Genomic DNA, 17,133 nt, shown 5'->3' on the forward strand with positions numbered 1-17,133 from the left:
GAGTTCCTAGGGGCTGAAGGAGAAGAGAATTCTCCATGTCAATCCGCAGAATCACTGCACAAAAGTCTCAGGCTGGAGTAACCTCCATAATAACTGCACATCTATACAGCATGATATGCACTAGTCCCACCCTAGATTTCTGCTGTGAGTTTAACACCTGTTACATTCCCCCAAATCATGCCGCTCAGTACACTGGAGCCACCAACACTGATAAAGGAATCATGATGAAAGCACTTTAGCAACAGCATGGCAATAGATCTAATGAAGCCCCCAAACTAGCAATTAAAAACTGATACCAGTTTTCATAGCATATGGCTGCCTCCTCCTGGAAATAAATCACTAGCATGTCTAATGATTTTTAATACAGCTGGTTCCTGTATTATATCACCAATTGTTTAATTCTTTGCATTAATAACATTTTAAGCAGAGTGGATAATATATGGTAATTAAAACATTTAATGATCTAGTCGCTCAGTTTAAACCTGAATTCAAAAAATCACTTAAGTTGGAAATGAGACCTGGGTTAGTGCTCTCAATACAGTGTGCACTACAAAACTAACATAACAACGTGCACTGGAAGTTTCTGCACAGGAAAGGCCAAGACCCTTTTACACAGGTCAGGACTGAAGAAGCTTTATTAATTTGGGTGAGGACACTCAGAATGGAAGGACCAGTCAAGCTTGAACTTCTTTTTAAGTGTTACGTGGAAAAGGCTGACCAGGCCCTGGCTGCCTTCTGACTTTAGCTTGGCTACTTTCAGTAAGGGCCTGTATGCACTACCACTTATGTTGGTAGAAGTTATGTTGCTCAGGGGTGTGAATAAGCCACCCCCTGAACAACGTAAATTACACCTAGCTAAACACCTGTGTGGACAGTGTTATGTCCGCAGGAGAGCTTCTCAGGCTGACATTGCCACCTCTGTGAGCGACGGTAGCTATGGGAGAGCTCTCTCCCAGCAGCACAGAGTGTCTTCACCAGATGCGCTACAGTCCATACATAGCGCAGTTACCTCTCAGCATAGTGCTATGGCAATGCACCATCAGAATCTGACTTACAGCTCTGCTGGATCCCATTTACCAACAGCCTTAGCTGTGATAGGCGCTTCCTTTGATACTACACTAAACAACTGTTTCCACAAATAGCTTTAGAGACAAGCCACGGTCAACTTAAGTTACAGGAATGTTTTGGCGATAACTTTCCACATAGGAAACACTGCACCTACCTTTGCTGGTGCGAAACGTAAGCATGGCAGGCTGGCCTTCACCAGCAGCACTCCTTGCTACCATCAGAACCTCATACAGGCTGGAAGGCTCCAGTTCTGTGAGATGAAGCTCATTTTCACTTCCAGGAACACGGACCGTATGCCAGCTTCCCATGACATTGATGCCATCGTCCAGCTGTACAAGAGGAAATCACAAGATGCTAAGAGCAAGACAAACCATGACTTCAACTTTAGATGTGGGAAAATATCAATACTTCTCCAGCTGAGCTGGTCTTCCGGACATTTTATTGTATAAAAATGCCAAAATGTCTAATTATGTTCAATTAGTTTTACTCAGGGCCAGTGACAGCCCTGGAAATCCAAGTCTTTTATCAGGTAAAAGCACAAGCCGCAGCTCTGTGAGCTTCTACACAATGTTTCTGCAACAGATCTGAACCCTGACCTACAGGATCCCCCATATCAAGGTTTGAGAGACTTCTGTCTCCATATTAAGTTGGCCCCTGGCCACTCAGCTGAGACAGCTAACAATGCTAATTAGTACATATTACAATGGATATTTACTGCGAGTGCTTGTGTCTGAGGAACTAGAATGAGGACAAACGATTTCAAGCAGAATACCTAGCAGCCATTAGATGGTGGTGTGCATGTCTGGATTAAAGCAGAACCCAAGAGGAGAAAGGGGACAGTCAATTACCCTAACCTATCCCAGCCTTCCATGAATTTAAGCATCTTTACATGTTTATTGGTTAGAATGAGTAACACAAAAAAGAGAGCGTGTGTGGGTGTGTTTTATCTGCTTGGTTACCTCCAGAGGCTGGAAAACATCAGCAGGAAGATTGGAGATTTGTTTTTATTAGAGTACATATTTCCCTTTTTACAGTTTTTCATTGTTGTTGTTGTTTTTCTGTTTTGCAGTGAATTCACCAGTTCCATTAGGCAAAGGAAAGATTTCTCTTAATATTTGACCTTTGAGAAAAGCATTACCCCAAATCCCAAAGGAAAAGGCAGAGATTCTACCAAAAATAAAGAACTAAACAACATAAGACTTTAATAAAAACATGGAAGGCAACTCCAAATGCTATGGATTACTAAAGTTTATACTGATGGCCTTGATTCAAATTCTTTCTTCAAAAAAAGAGACATTTCTTTCTAATGCTTTATAAAAAGAAATCTTGGAAGAGGAGGAAATTAATTAAATAATTTTTATGATAGAAGAGATAGATGCTTTTAAAACCATGATAAACTGTCTACTAAAATTACATAAACAAACAAGCATTTAATACAGAAAATATAATTGCTAATGATGGACTAATTTGAAGGGCCAGATAAGCACCAAAAGTTTTGAATTCTTATCTGAACCAAGTATCTTTGGTTCATAAATTAAACAGGCTCTGTCATGAGATTTCCTGGATTTGGCTGGTCAAAATATCTTGCGGTATTTCTGCTTCAGGTTGGGATAAGACCAGGATGAACAAGGATTTAAACTTATAAAAATATGAACTGAGTAACTTAGTCCTTCAGAGAAAAAGTCTGATTTAAGATTTAGTCTTATGTGATGCCTGGTTCTAATTCTAATCAAAGACGTTCACGGCTTGCAAAAGTTCTATTCAAACTACACAGTGCGAGTGAGATCAGAACCAGACATACTGACTGTAAACGCATTGTTTTGATTACTAATGTTGTATGAATAATGCTCACCAGAGTCCAATTCCACACATACAATAATGGTATTACAATGGAAATAAAAACTTGAGTTCTGTTGAACCAGGCCCAGTTAAACCCAGAAAAAGCAGCAACTAATTTCAATCATCCCTAAACAGACTGCTTGTGTGTCCACAGCAAAACTGGGCTGATACCATAGCTCTTGTTAACACCCACGTTGCTGTAACAAAGATAGGTTCCTTGAGAAGCCTAAAACTATCTGCTGTGGAGTTATTCCTATCTCCTGCAAAGAAGCAGTACCTTGCGATATTTCACGAAGTAGGCATTGATGGGCAAGCCGCCATCCTTTCCAGAGCGCCACACTAGGTTATACATGTCTGGCTTGAGTGTCTGTGGAGGGCTGAGGATGATTGGGGCTTCGGGCGGCAAAGCACCATTGAGTGTCTTTTCTGTAGCAACTGCATCAAGATGCAACTTCGTTGGAGACAAATTTGAGAACCCCACTTCTGTATCGTAATCTCCATCACCTTCATCGCTTTGGGCAACCTCCGTAGGAGTGACTTCTTCAATTTTTGTACTAGACTCAAAAGGAACTGCAGAAGAAAAATTCTGGTTATATCTACAAGACAAAGCCTATTTGCTTCATGCGCTAGAAACAATTAATGAACTACTGTCCTTCTCTCCTAGAGTCTACTGATCTTCTATGCAGTAACAGAGCATGGCAACATCTCATTGGAACGCACGCATTGTAAAGGTGTAGTACGTGGCAGATCGGCAGCAGAGGGTGTGTTATAATTGATGTATCAGGTACATTAGGTAGCAGCAATGTACTTACATTGAAAAGTAAAGAACTACATTTCTACCAGCATAAACAGAGTAATTTGAAGTGACTCATAAAGGCATTAAACCATGTCTGTACAATTACAATTTACTGTATGTACAAAATTACATTAAGGGCATTTTCTTAGCTCACTTTGTGAAGTTTTAGCTGTGAGTAATTTCTGCTAATATTGAACACTACATAGCTGAAACCCAGCCAACTCATTTGAAAATATATTGCTAAGAATGAGGTAAGCTTAGAGTCAGATCTAAAGTGCTATTGGTGATATTAACATCTATTTCTGAAAGCCCTCTATGTGCCTCCTCCTGCCATCCCGCAGCTTTAACTGCAATGAGGTCAGTAGTACTGGAAAGCATAACAGACAAAAATACTCTTAGGGAATCCTGGAATTGATACACAGCTTGTCATCATTCCAGGCAGCAATGGGCTGGCAGGTTGGACATCTGAGGTTAGCATCAAGACAAGCATCAAACTTCAATATTTAAAGTGAGAACTCTGAGGGAAATGACGCAGCTCCTGAGGTTGCACACTGAAATGTCAGACTGCCAGATGTTCTTAGTCCTGCCCATTCTTTCACAGATCTGTGTAGGTTTCCGTTATATGTTGGGGTCCAGAAAGTGGAGGGGAATAAGGGGAACTTACTTTACAAAATAAACAGACATTCCTGGGTAACGTAAAGCATAAGCTGTGTTGGCCTGGCCACCTCAGATTCCGTCAAACCTCCATTAAAATACCAACAAGTGTGGCTGCTATTTTTGGCCACTTCTTGGAAGCTGGAGGGGAAGGGAAAGGTGGTTTTTTTTTGTTTGTTTTTTTCAAACAGAAGCCCATGTTCTCAGCAAGCATTGGTTTATTTAGGAATGCTGCAGGGTTTGGGGATGGGAGTCATAAGCAATACAAAGAGGAAGTCTTCAAGGCCAGACATCAGCTTGTTCAAGACAACAGAAGAAATGCCTGATAATGTTCTCACCCTCAAAGTGTACCTAGTACACTAAATTAACCCATGAGAAAGTGATGCATGCTGCATATTAGCATCAAAACCCAACGTTCTGTCTGAAGAGTTGGAACGCGTACTTTCCTGTGATGGCCTAGTAAGGATTTCTGGATGTACACAATATGACTCGGTGACTGCTGGAGCAGGGAATTGGACTGCAGTATGCAGGGAATTAGCTGTGGTTTTGGTTGGCGTGGGTAGACCTACTGGCATTATCGCTTTTACTAGCCCTGAAGGCTAGTAATTAACTATTGGCAAACAATTTGTATTTAACTTATAGACAGACACCACAGGACAGTAATGTTTATTAAGGCTGTTCAGATTTATGTACCTACACCAGAGGATTTGTCAAGGTTTCTGTATCCTTTATTTCAGTATGTAATGTGGGGTACTTCCACTACCTCCCTATTCAGATTAACTATTCCCCCTCAGCTTCATAGTCACTGCACCCTTTGAAAAAATTCCTTCGCAATCCCACAAAATAGGCTAGTGTTTAATGGAAGTTAGCAGGGAGTTTTGTGGTCAGTGTTCTACAACATACCCAATGACAGCCTCCTACAACCAGCACTGCAAGACGGGAGTTACTACTCAAGACGGGTAACATTTTCCAAAGCATCTAAATGACTTAAGACACTAAGTGCCACGGAGTTAGATTCCTAAATCACTCAGGTGCTTCTGAAAACTTTACCTGACATATTCACTTGAACCTATTGTAGACTGAACTGACTGCAGAACTATATCGGTTTGATACTTCTGCTATTAGAACTGGTTTATTAAAGTCGTATGGTATATCAATATCTTTTGGCATTTAAATTAATAGTCCTTTGAATCCTGATGGCTCTCAGATAGCCAGCTTCCAAACCCATTTAAAGATTTACAGATCAAAACCAGTGCCTTTACTGTCACTTGAATGCCAATCATAAGCCAGTGCAACAAATTTGAAACTGATAAAAGCAAATATGACATTTAACTTGTAGAACTCACGGTCACCAGGTTGAGACATGGCACCAGGATTTTTATTCCAATTCAGATTGAATTCTGGGAATTGTGTTTGATTTTGGTTTTATGAGGTCCATTAATGAAGTTAATGTGAGTTTTTTAATATTAAAAGTACACAGAGATCATTTTCTCAGCAATTTTTTTTTTTTATTATTAAAGAAAACATCTTTTTGCCCCATTTCAGAGGTATATATTTATTTCAAGGGGGGAAAAAATCTACTAAAGTCTAAATGGAAAAATTTAGAAAAAAAAAATCTCAATTTATATTATATATTTGATAGCACTTTGAGTGTAGTCAATTTTTATATAGTCCCCTATACCGTCAGTTTCTCCCTTGCTAAAAAGAACCTTCTAAACATCAAGATGGAAGTAGAAAAATATCTTTAAAAAAAGGATTTTAATGCATTTCAGGACATATTTACCAGTGTTGTATCAGAAGCCAGAATATTTAAAAATTAGACAATTAAAAAAATAAAATTAATGTTTTTTTGTGTGAATTGTGCATTCAATATATTTTCTATCTTTATTTTTTGGGGAAAAAAATTAGGTATAGAGTTTAACTTGCTTTCTGGCTCAGCACATTTTAATGAGGTTTCCTGTTTTCCCTAGGACGTGTTTTGACGATTATACAGCAAGACTAAGTGTAAATTTTTCAAAACCACCTACAGGATTTAGGCTCTTCAGTCCCATGTTAAAAGGCACTTAGAAGGCTAAATCCCACTGATTTTCAATAAAACTTCGGCTCCTAAATGCAAGTCTCTTTTGAAAATGAGCATAAGCCTAAATCATTTGGGTGCTTTTTAAAATTTTGCCCTTGTTCTTCTTAGGGTAACTTTTTAAAAATTATTTTTAATATTTCTGGGATCGTGGATAGAACATAAAATAATAAAAATAAAGACTATTTCTTTTTATAATGTGCCTTCAGCTTAAGAACAATCTCTTTCTAGTAGCAACCTCAGAGAATAGTGAACAGTCAGTATTTTCTTTGCAAGATCAAGCCTTTTATATTGTCTATTTATGTATACGTTTCTCATCTACCCACCGTGGTGGTGGTGGCGGCGGCGGTGTGCGTGCGCGTTACGGAGAACAGTTGAGGATTCCCCTGCTTTACTTTACTCTTCAAAGACTGGTTTTGCTGTTCACCAATTCCTCAGTAACTTTGGAAGCACCGCTGAACCATAGTCTTTACGGCTGAAAGCCAGGCTGCATCCACACAATGCTTTAGCAGGTGATTCTAAACACACTTTTTTTTCTTTTCTTTTCTTTTTTTTTTTTTTTTAAAGCCTGTAGAGATTTTAACCTGAATTTAGTGCTTGTCAAAAGTCCCTTATTGGATCAGACTGGAGAACTAAATTCTCTAACTCCAAAATGGGGCTTCCCCACATGGCCATCTCCCTTCCCAAAGATGTGCCAGGTGAGACCCTGGTACAAGCTTTAGCCTCAGGTGAGATGGCCAAAAACTACAGGGTGAATATCTGCTCACTAGGAACCCGGCCAACTCATTTCAATGCATCATGAAATAGCCACTTAATTTCTAATTCAGATTTTGCTAAACTGACCCTCTTGACACTAAAAAGATGTTTCACCACATAAGGCGCATGCCAGATTATTCAAAATGTTAAAAAGGCTCACAGCAACGCTGATTCTAGCTTACCAACTGTAAGAAACGCTTCTGACAGTGCTGAGCCGTGTTCATTTGTTGCTTCGCAAGAGTATTTCCCAGCATGCTCTGGAGTAACTGCCTGAATGTATAGGGAGCTTGATCCAGCTCGAGACATGGTTAAGTAGATGGGCTCTAAAATGGCGTTGCCTCTCCTTGTTTGTGGAGATTTTCGTGGTTTTGAATGTAGGACCTGAGAAGGGTGGCTGGTAATAAGTCCACGGCTGCTGTACCAACGGATTACAGGAATAGGCAGTCCAGTGGCATTGCACGACAATGTAACATCTCCACCATCTACCACATTGGCACTGGCTGGTGAAGAAACTATAACTGGCTTGGAACCTTTGCCTGTTAAAAAAAACACAATTCATACATAAAATTAATTCACTGTACTATGGAATCTATTGTCTAATGCACAGATGAGCTGTTAATATGGTACAAAAATGAACACATTCAAATATTTTTCATTTATACTGTTCTCTAGTTTTCTGATTGCTAGTAATTCCCCAGTTCACTGCCTTACTGAACAAGGGACTGAAAACCGTTAACACTATTGAAACTTTTGTTTGGAGCAGGCAGATGCAATATTAAACTTCAATCTGCACTTGGGGTGCACAAGAACAAAAATCTCAAACTTTAAGTCTGGAATTCATCAGTTAGAAAGACAAATTCCAATAGAACCTGAAACCAGTTCAACTCATCTGAGTCAATGATGAGACTCAGAATATGTTTAGTTACAGTTGGATTTAACCCTGAAATTTAGGTTTAAAAGTTTAAGAATCAATACAACTGAGTCACCAAATACCTCCAGCTCTCCAAACACTCGTCCTATCAAAACACGGCTAAAATGTCATAAAAGCCAACACTGTCTAGGAGAGAAACATGCAAAACTATATTTGAAGCAAGATATTTTTTGCCTTCTTTTAAATTCTGGATCCTTGAAATAAAGCAGTTGGGTTATATCTCCCACTCCCCCATGAAATACTTCAACAAGTGATGGAAAAATCATATAATTTGCTGCTTACTGTGGTCAGAAATGGACTTAGTCGATACATAAACCAAATCTTTTGGCAAGAAAACTAAAATGTGTCAGAAAAAGCAAAGGTTTTAGTTTAAGTTCTTGGATAGTTAAAAATGTTCCTATACCTGTCTGGACTTGAAGTCTCCCAGTGGATTGCATAAAACCAATCCCATTGTTTGCCACACACTGATACAACCCAGAATCCTCCTTGGTGATGCCACTGATTCTCAACCTGTTTCCTGTGACCAGATGTCGTGGAGAGAGATGGATGGAAGCTGCATTATGGAACCAGGTAAGATTAGGAGCAGGGTTTCCATGAATGTCACATGAGAAATGTATAGTTGCACCCACAGCCACTGTTTGATCCTGCAGTCCTTTAGAAATTGAGGCAGATTCTATAAAGCAAATAAACAGAATGTGAAACCCTGCAGGCTGCTCTTTCAGGAATCATGTAGAAACTAATTACTAGACCACACGTTTAACAACAATATGAAATTGTACAAACTTATCACACATATGGAGGCTGAGCTTAGTCATGTCTTAAGCTCAGTGAAAGATGAATACTTGCTTCTAAGGCATTTGCTCAACACTCATTATAATGGCTTTTTCCTTCAGTGCAGAAAAGTCATGCTTACTCTACAAAAGTAAAGGATTCCTTTAATGGAAAACTTTTTTTGACAAAACTATTTCCTGTTTCAGCATCTCTACTTTATGAAACAAACTTTTTTTTTTAACCATTCAGACTCTTTGGCCAGAATATACACATATCTGAGCCCTACCATATTTACCCCTGATCAGTGGTAAAGCCCCCATTGACATAAATGGGAGCAGACAGGCAATCACTGTGGTTTTGAAAATCCCACACAGAACTAGCATGGAGAAACAAACGTTAATATTTTTATTTACAAATTAATATCTATGACAAACAGCCAGAGGACTTGCAGCCAGAGGTACACTGTTCATTAACCACACACAAGTAAGCCCAGACTCTAGCTTTTTGCTAGAATTCTATTTCACTCTCAAGAGGTACAGGAAAGTTGCTAATCTCCAGGAGATGAGCGTTGGGACCATCCTCAGCTACTTTCTATTTTAGGCAATAGTAAGAATGTTGGGGGTGAAAAGGATGAAAGGGTGATTCCTTCAATATGATTTAAGGATGCTGCAAGACTGATTCTACCTTAAAGTTATGCAGTGCCCAGAAAGAATTGCTACAAAAGAAAAGTGGAATAGCAATGAAATAGAGAGGTACAGCAGTAGCCAGCTACATACCGATGGGGGGAAAAAAACCTTTTTAGTATGCTCACCCCTTGCAGCAAACTTTTTGTTTAGTTACTACCATGAACGGGGAAAGGAGAAGCATCCTACTTTGGCACATGATTCATCCAGTACTAGGAGGCGTGCATGGCCTTTTTGCAGACAAACAAGGCTACTAGTTTTGTCCTGAGGAGTTTACAAACCAAAATAGATTAACACAATAAAGGAGGACAAAGGATTTGGAGAGAGGATAATGAGTCATAAGGGATACAAGCAGGGAGAGATCATGATATACTTATTAAGTACATATCTTAATTCTTTGATGATGTAAAATTAATTTTAAAATGCATCAGCCCTTGTCTGGGTTAAAAGAGCATGAGGAAACTTAGGGTCAAGATCTACTATACACCAAAAACAGAAATGGTCTTCAACAAATAAAAAACAATTCAGTTCCTTCCCCTATCTCTTACCAAGTATAGTTACTGTGTAATTTATATAGTTCACTACTCCAGACTCATTTGCCACCACACAGGAGTAGTTTCCAGCATCCAAGGTATCAAGTCTGTCTGTCACAAGATGGGAGTGCAGTAGTCTCCACCTGCTTCCAGTCAGTGCATCCTGACCATCCTTAAACCAGTGGACATGAGATGCAGGCAACCCGCTAACAACACACTCTAGAGTTAGGGGACTGTGCTGAGGTACCGCCAAAGCCTGAGAAACGGTGGGGTGAAGAATGCGAAAACCTTCTGCAGAAGTGCCTGGAAGTAGAGTAAAGGGATATGCAAAAGATAAAACTCCTTAACAATCCAATTTTTAAATTGGATTATTAAATACTTTTTCCTCTAGCGGCTCCCTCTCATTTCTAGCAAAGCCCTGAGGTTCTGTGTGTAACCAAATTTACTCACTCACACGGCGGACAAATTTTCACTATGGCTGAGTACAGCGTGATGGACTCTTGCATCGGCACCCCCTCAAAATCAGTTGGAGTGGTGGTTATTGGACATGGGGCATTCCCCTTCCAACAGCTAAGTGCAGAGTCTTTTTGGCATTTGAGCCTACATCTCCCACACAGCAGTGCGCACTCACCATGCCACTACTATAAACTCTGCATTACTCTTGCAGGAGTTCATTACCCCTCCATCAATGTTCCCTTCACTGCCATTTATGCCAATAAGAGAACAAACCATAAGTAGAAATAAATTACTCCTTTTGCAAAAAGAACAGGAAGTGAGCATTTCACCACAGATCACATACTTGATAACTCATGGTCCTGCTTTGAGCAGGGGGTTGGACTAGATGACCTCTTGAGGTCCCTTCCAACCCTGATATTCTATGATTCTATGAAAAGGGAGCATGAAATTGATAATATAGGTGACTATTTCTATACAATGGAGCTACCACATACCGTACTAATGAAATACATTAAAACACACATGCAAAACAGGAACGACTTTGCAGACCCAGATATTTTTAGACTACTTGATATTCATGCTAGGAATCTTTTTAGGTTGATTTTTTCATAAAGTCACAAAATCAAAGTCAGTTACAGCAGATGAAAAGTATTCTGCAGACATTTGCTCACTAGATTACATATTGTATAGGACCAGAGTTTCACCCATCAGAATAGCGAGACATTAAGATCTAGCAGAGTTTATTAAAAATACTACTTTAAGGTGGATCAATTTAGTTCAAAGCTTTTATCCTTTCAAGCCACCCTCATAGATATATTAAATACTCACGGCTGACTACGAGCTTATGTCCAGTGGGTTCTAATTTGAGATCATGAGTGACTGGGTTGTATGCTGCACATTTATAGGAGCCTTTATCCTCTAAAGAGACATTCAAAATCTGCAGATTTCCAGATGGAAGAATTAGGTAGTTATCTGAGGAAGGGAAAAAGGCTTGTTTAAAATTAGTTTCAAAGAAACAGTTTTAAAAATTTCTTTAGTCAATTTATCTAGCACCCTGTTCTATTAAGTGAACTAATAACTCTGCCGACAAAAATTCATTCCTGTAATGGATGTCTTTACTAAGATAGATGTATCTAAAATGAATTGCATAATGAGTTTTCGACTTTTTAGGATATCACTCAGTTCTGATTTCAACCAGTATTTTTGCAGCAGGTCATTTACATTAGTTACTAGTGTAATAAAATCTCTCACCTGTTGATTGTTCCAACCATTTTCCCCGTACTCGAAAGCGAACTTGTGCTTTAGGGTTACTTTCTGGTACCTTACAGCCAATGAAAGCAGCACTTCCTTCTTCTGCTGTAACTATGTGTTTCACCGAAGTATCAAAATCATCAAGATCTGGAAGATAGTTTACAAAGGTAAGGGAAATTGTAGATTTTGGAGGAGGTGGGGTTAAACAGTAATTCCTGACTGCAAATACAGCAGGCTTTGATCCAAATGAATGCTGTTTTTGACAGCCTCTCTGAACTCCTCTGTAAAGAACTGACATTTCATGTAGGGCCGTCAAGAGATTAAAAATAAAATTAATCACTCTTAATCGCACGATTAAAAAAAATTAATCACGATTTAAATAAATGGTATTCCATTATTCTTTAATATTTTTGGATGTTTTCTACATTTTCAAATATACTGATTTTAAATTACCACACAGAATACAAAGTGTACAGTGCTCATTCTATTACTTTTTATTGCAAATATTTGCACAGTAAAAAACAAAAGAGTATTTTTCAACTCACCTCATACAAATAATGTAGTGCAGGGGTTCTCAAACTGTGGGTCGGGACCCGATTTTAATGGGGTCGCCAAGGCTTGTGTTGGCCCTGGGCCCCAGCAAGTCTGAAGCCCACGCCCAAGCCTCACTGTCCCGGGCTAAGGGTACATGCCCCCCTCCCAAGGCAGAAGCCCTTGGGCTTCAGCTTTGGCCTCCCCGCCCAGGGTGACAGGACTCAGGCGGGCTCAGTCTTTGGTCCCCCACTCCTGGGGTAATGTAGTAATTTTTGTTGTCAGAAGGGGTCACGGTGCAATGAAGTTTGAGAACCACTGATGTAGTGCAATCTTTTTATCATGAAAGTTGAACTTACAAATGTAGAATTCGCAAAAAGAAAAGGAGTACTTGTGGCACCTTAGAGACTAACCAATTTATTTGAGCATAAGCTTTCACGATGTAGCTCACGAAAGCTTATGCTCAAATAAATTGGTTAGTCTCTAAGGTGCCACAAGTACTCCTTTTCTTTTTGTGAATACAGACTAACACGGCTGTTACTCTGAAATGTAGAATTATGTACAAAAAAATAACTGCATTCAAAAATAAAACAGTGTAAAACTTTAGAGCCTACAAGTCCACTCAGTCCTATTTTTTGTTCAGTCAATAGCTCAGACAAGTTTGTTTATATTTGCAAGAGATAATGCTGCCCGCGTCTTGTTTACAATGTCATCTGAAAGCGACAACAAACATTCTCATGGCATTGTTGTAGCCAGCGTCACAAGATATTTATGTGCCAGATGTACTAAAGATTCATCTGTCCCTTCATGCTTCAAGCACCATTCCAGAGGACATGCATCCACATTGATGACGGTTTCTGCTCAATAACGATCCAAACCAGTGCGGACTGACGCATATTCATTTTCATCATCTGAGTCAGATGCCACCAGCAGCAGCTTGATTTTCTTTTTTGGTGGTTGGATTCTATAGTTTCTGCATCGGAGTGTTGCTCTTTTAAGACTTCTGAAAGCATGCTCCACACCTCTTCCCTCTCAGATTTTGGAAGGCACTTCGGATTCTTAAACCTTGGGTCAAGTGCTATAGCTATCTTTAGAAATCTCACATTTGTATATTCTTTGCATTTTGTCAAATCTGCAGTGAACGTGTTCTTAAAACGAACAACATGTACTGGGTCATCATCCGAGACTGCTATAACATGAAATATATGGCAGAATGCACATAAAATACAGAGCAGGAGACCTACAATTCTCCCCCAAGGAGTTCAGTCACAATTTAACTAACACTTTTTTTTTTAAACAAGAGTCATCAGCATGGAAGCATGTGCTTTGGAATGGTGGCCGAAGCATGAAGGGGCATACAAATGTTTAGCATATCTGGCACGTAAATACCTTGCAATACCAGCTACAAAAGTGCCGTGCAAACACCTGTTCTCACTTTCAAGTGAAAATGTGACTAAGAAGTGGGCAGCATTATGTCCCGTAAATGTAAACAGACTTGTTTGTCTTAGCGATTGGCTGAACAAGAAGTAGGACTGAGTAGACTTGTAGGTTCCAAAGTTTTACATTGTTTTGTTTTTTGAGTACAGTAATGCAACAAAACAAAACAAAAAAATTGACATTTGTAAATTGCACTTTCACAATAAAGAGACTGCACTTCAGTACTTATATGAGGAGAATTGAAAAATACTATTTTTTTCTTTATCATTTTTACAGAGCAAATATTTGTAATCAATAATAATATAAAGCGAGCACTGTACATTTTGTATTCTGTGTCGTAATTGAAATCAATATATTGGAAAATGTAGAAAAACCATCAAAAATAGTTAATAAATTTCAGTTGGTATTCTATTGTTTAACAGTGCAATTAATCACAATTAACTCACGTGATTAACTCAAAAAAATTAATCGCGTCAGTTAACTGTGATTAATCAACAGTGCTAACTTCATGTAGTTCTCAATACCAGAGCTAGGATATAGATATCTGAACTTCTGTTGCATGAAAAGACAGAGTTTTCACTCGAAGGATGGAAAAAACTGAAAATGTAGCCCTCTGGTAAGTTCCACAGAACTACTTCATGAAAAATAAGGGAACAGAGAGGCTCTCAACCCAGGAACTAAGTGTGTCAATAACCAGTTCTGAACTTAATGCAGGAGGCAATTTATAGTATATGGACAACAGGTACGTTGTAAACTCTATGCATACAAAAAGGAGTTAATTACTCTGGGAGAAACATAACTTGACAATGAATACATCAGTGAGGAATGCAGCATCTGCCATTCACTGCCTGTACGATATGAGTCAAATATAAAACCTCTACCTGCAAGTTACAGCATCTCCCAACTTCATTTTTAATGCTGCTAAAAACCCAGAAACAGGTTGTCTTAGGCCTGGTCTGCACCTAAAGAGTAAGTCAAACTAGCTATTGCTTACGAGGTGTGAAAAATTCACAACCCTAAGAGACTTAATTAAGACTACTTCAGTCCCTGTGTAGGCACTGTTAGGTTGACAGAACAATTCTTCTATTGACCTAGCTACCACCTCTCGAGGGTGTGGATTTCCTACGGCAATGGGAAAACCCCTTCTATTGCTGTAGCAAGTGTCTACACCACAGTGGCAGCTGTAGAGCTTGTAATGTGGCCATACCCTACGCCCCTCATGTAGTGCAGTACAGTATGCAAGTTGCTCTTTTCCTGAGAGCTTCCATGTTCAAAGCCTATAGCCTGTAAAGTTTGTCTATGCTGATTACCCTACAGGTCTCTTGAGGGGGTTCTGCTATGGGTCAGCACTTTACCAAAACACTTAGTCTTCTCAATTACGAGAAACTCTCCTCTCACAGGGATTCTGGACATGCTCCATAGATGGGGCATCCTTAAGAAGAGGTTACTCATATCTTGGCTGACAAAGGCCCAATTCAGACATAACTCTGATGCAGGACAGCCAAATCATACTCTGAGGAAACTGTCTTGAACAGTACATAATCTTTTTCTTATGAACTTGGCCCATGACCCCTCCACTTCATGTTTCTTTTTTAATTATCAAGCAATTTACAGAACAACCACCAAGGCAAAGATGGATTAGATGACAGAACGTAAGAGAAAAGAAGAAAAACAACCAAGAAAAAAGGAATTTAAAACACACAGAGAGAGATGCTTTTGACCAAACTAAATTGATAAAAAATGGAAAGGACTTTTTTTTTTTGGGGGGGGGGGGGGGGGGATCATGAATTCTTCTTCTTTCTTCCCCTCCCTCCTAGTTTTCCAATCAGTTCTAATGTCCAAGTACTTGAGAAAAAAAATCCCATTTAATAGAGCAAAAGGATTTCACAGAACTGACAAACCACATTTGGGAACTTCATTTGTATTTACTGCTGGCAGTTGCTGTGTTTAAGGCAGATATTGCTGTGAACTGTTCAAAATATAGAGACTGCAAAGGGCTTTTTGTTAGCGCTTGATAAAACACGTCTCAATGCAGAAAATTCGAAAGCAAGAAGTGCAGCCAGGAGCGTATGGTTTTGTAATGACATGGCAGATCAACAAGAGAGTTTACACTAGAAAATTCTTTTGCCTGGAGGAGAAGCTTGTGGGATCCTTGTATTATAAAAGCTGTAACTAGAAACAGAAACATTTCTAGGTCTCAGTGTGGCTACATACAGTAGGAACCACTATTAGTGCAAGTTAAAGTATCTGTTTATTCCTTATCCGGTATACAGCTTACGGAAAGAAGATTCACAAGATATTAACTCTCTGCTTTACTGAGAGTGACAGAAAAAAAAAGGCAAAAGGATTTTTGCTTCTGGAAATTAAGACTATAGTTGCAGAAAGCAATCTATGAGCATGTTTCCCTTTTCCTCTAAGCACGCAGTCAGATTTTGTATGTGTTTTCAAATACTTTCGGAAATGGAACACTTATTTCCCATTAACGCTGTGGTTTTAAAATTCATCCTCAGAACTTTGGAAGGTTTACCTTTAATAAAAATCAAAGAGAGTTTGGGAGGAAGGCAATGGTCAGCATGTGGACAAAAGCCCTTCTATGGTTCCAGGGACATATGGGGCATTAGTTGCATTAGGAAGGGTACGGGGGCTTTTTTGAGAGTGGCAAAAAGAGGGAGCCAGAGAGTCACCGATGTCCCTGCCAAGAGTGTGACTGTTTTCAGGAAATCACTCAGGGCATGTGGATTTTGGGTATTTTTCTCCAACATTCTGGCTATCAATCTAGCTCTGATCTGGCTAGCAGCTGTAGGTCTGTTTAATGCCAACTACTGTGGAGCTGTCATTTTTGTTCTTAAAGTGTTACAAATAGTACCCTCATTGTTGTGAGAGGCACTTCGTAAGTTATTAGCCTAAGCGATATCATTTTGGCACCTCTGTTACCTTCTTTTGCCTTTTCTCTCTTCAACACTACTGCATCTGGGGGCACTAACTTGTGGCATGGGGAGTTTGTTAGAGTTCCATCCTTTGTGTTTGCTAACTGGAAGCTTTATTGAGAAAGAGGAGACAGGAAGAGCACACTCTTTCTGGAAAGATGGTATCCTTTGCTGCTTCCCATTAGAAGAGCCTGCAAAGTAAGGTGTGATCTCTTAGCCAGAAAGTAAGGCCTTAGATAACTCTATCCCTCTCTATCTGACCTAGCCATAGCATTATTCCCAACACCCTCAATGCTTTGCTAACAAAGCCATCTTTAATTTCAACCTCTTCAGAATGCTGCTGCTAAAGTCATCTTCTTTGCACATCACTCTGACCATATCAACCCCACCTTGGAGTCCCTCAGCTAATCCCCACTTCTCCTC

The 17,133-nt window shown here is 39.4% G+C and overlaps 1 protein-coding gene across 5 annotated transcripts in view; it reads right to left on the reverse strand.

Annotated features, from left to right (window-relative positions):
* CDON (cell adhesion associated, oncogene regulated) overlaps positions 1 to 17,133 on the reverse strand; it is a 93,369-nt gene that overhangs the window by 34,842 nt on the left and 41,394 nt on the right. For all 5 annotated transcript variants that reach the window (XM_043533922.1, XM_037882215.2, XM_043533923.1 and 2 more), the window contains 7 exons: positions 11,816 to 11,962; positions 11,393 to 11,536; positions 10,124 to 10,411; positions 8,525 to 8,794; positions 7,373 to 7,726; positions 3,185 to 3,477; positions 1,223 to 1,397 (listed from right to left, as the gene is read on the reverse strand). In XM_043533922.1, the coding sequence (XP_043389857.1) occupies positions 1,223 to 1,397; positions 3,185 to 3,477; positions 7,373 to 7,726; positions 8,525 to 8,794; positions 10,124 to 10,411; positions 11,393 to 11,536; positions 11,816 to 11,962 (1,671 nt within the window). The remainder of the gene's footprint in view (positions 1 to 1,222; positions 1,398 to 3,184; positions 3,478 to 7,372; positions 7,727 to 8,524; positions 8,795 to 10,123; positions 10,412 to 11,392; positions 11,537 to 11,815; positions 11,963 to 17,133) is intronic.

Source organism: Chelonia mydas, chromosome 22, assembly GCF_015237465.2.
Source record: "Chelonia mydas isolate rCheMyd1 chromosome 22, rCheMyd1.pri.v2, whole genome shotgun sequence".
Taxonomy (NCBI): Eukaryota; Metazoa; Chordata; order Testudines; family Cheloniidae; genus Chelonia; species Chelonia mydas.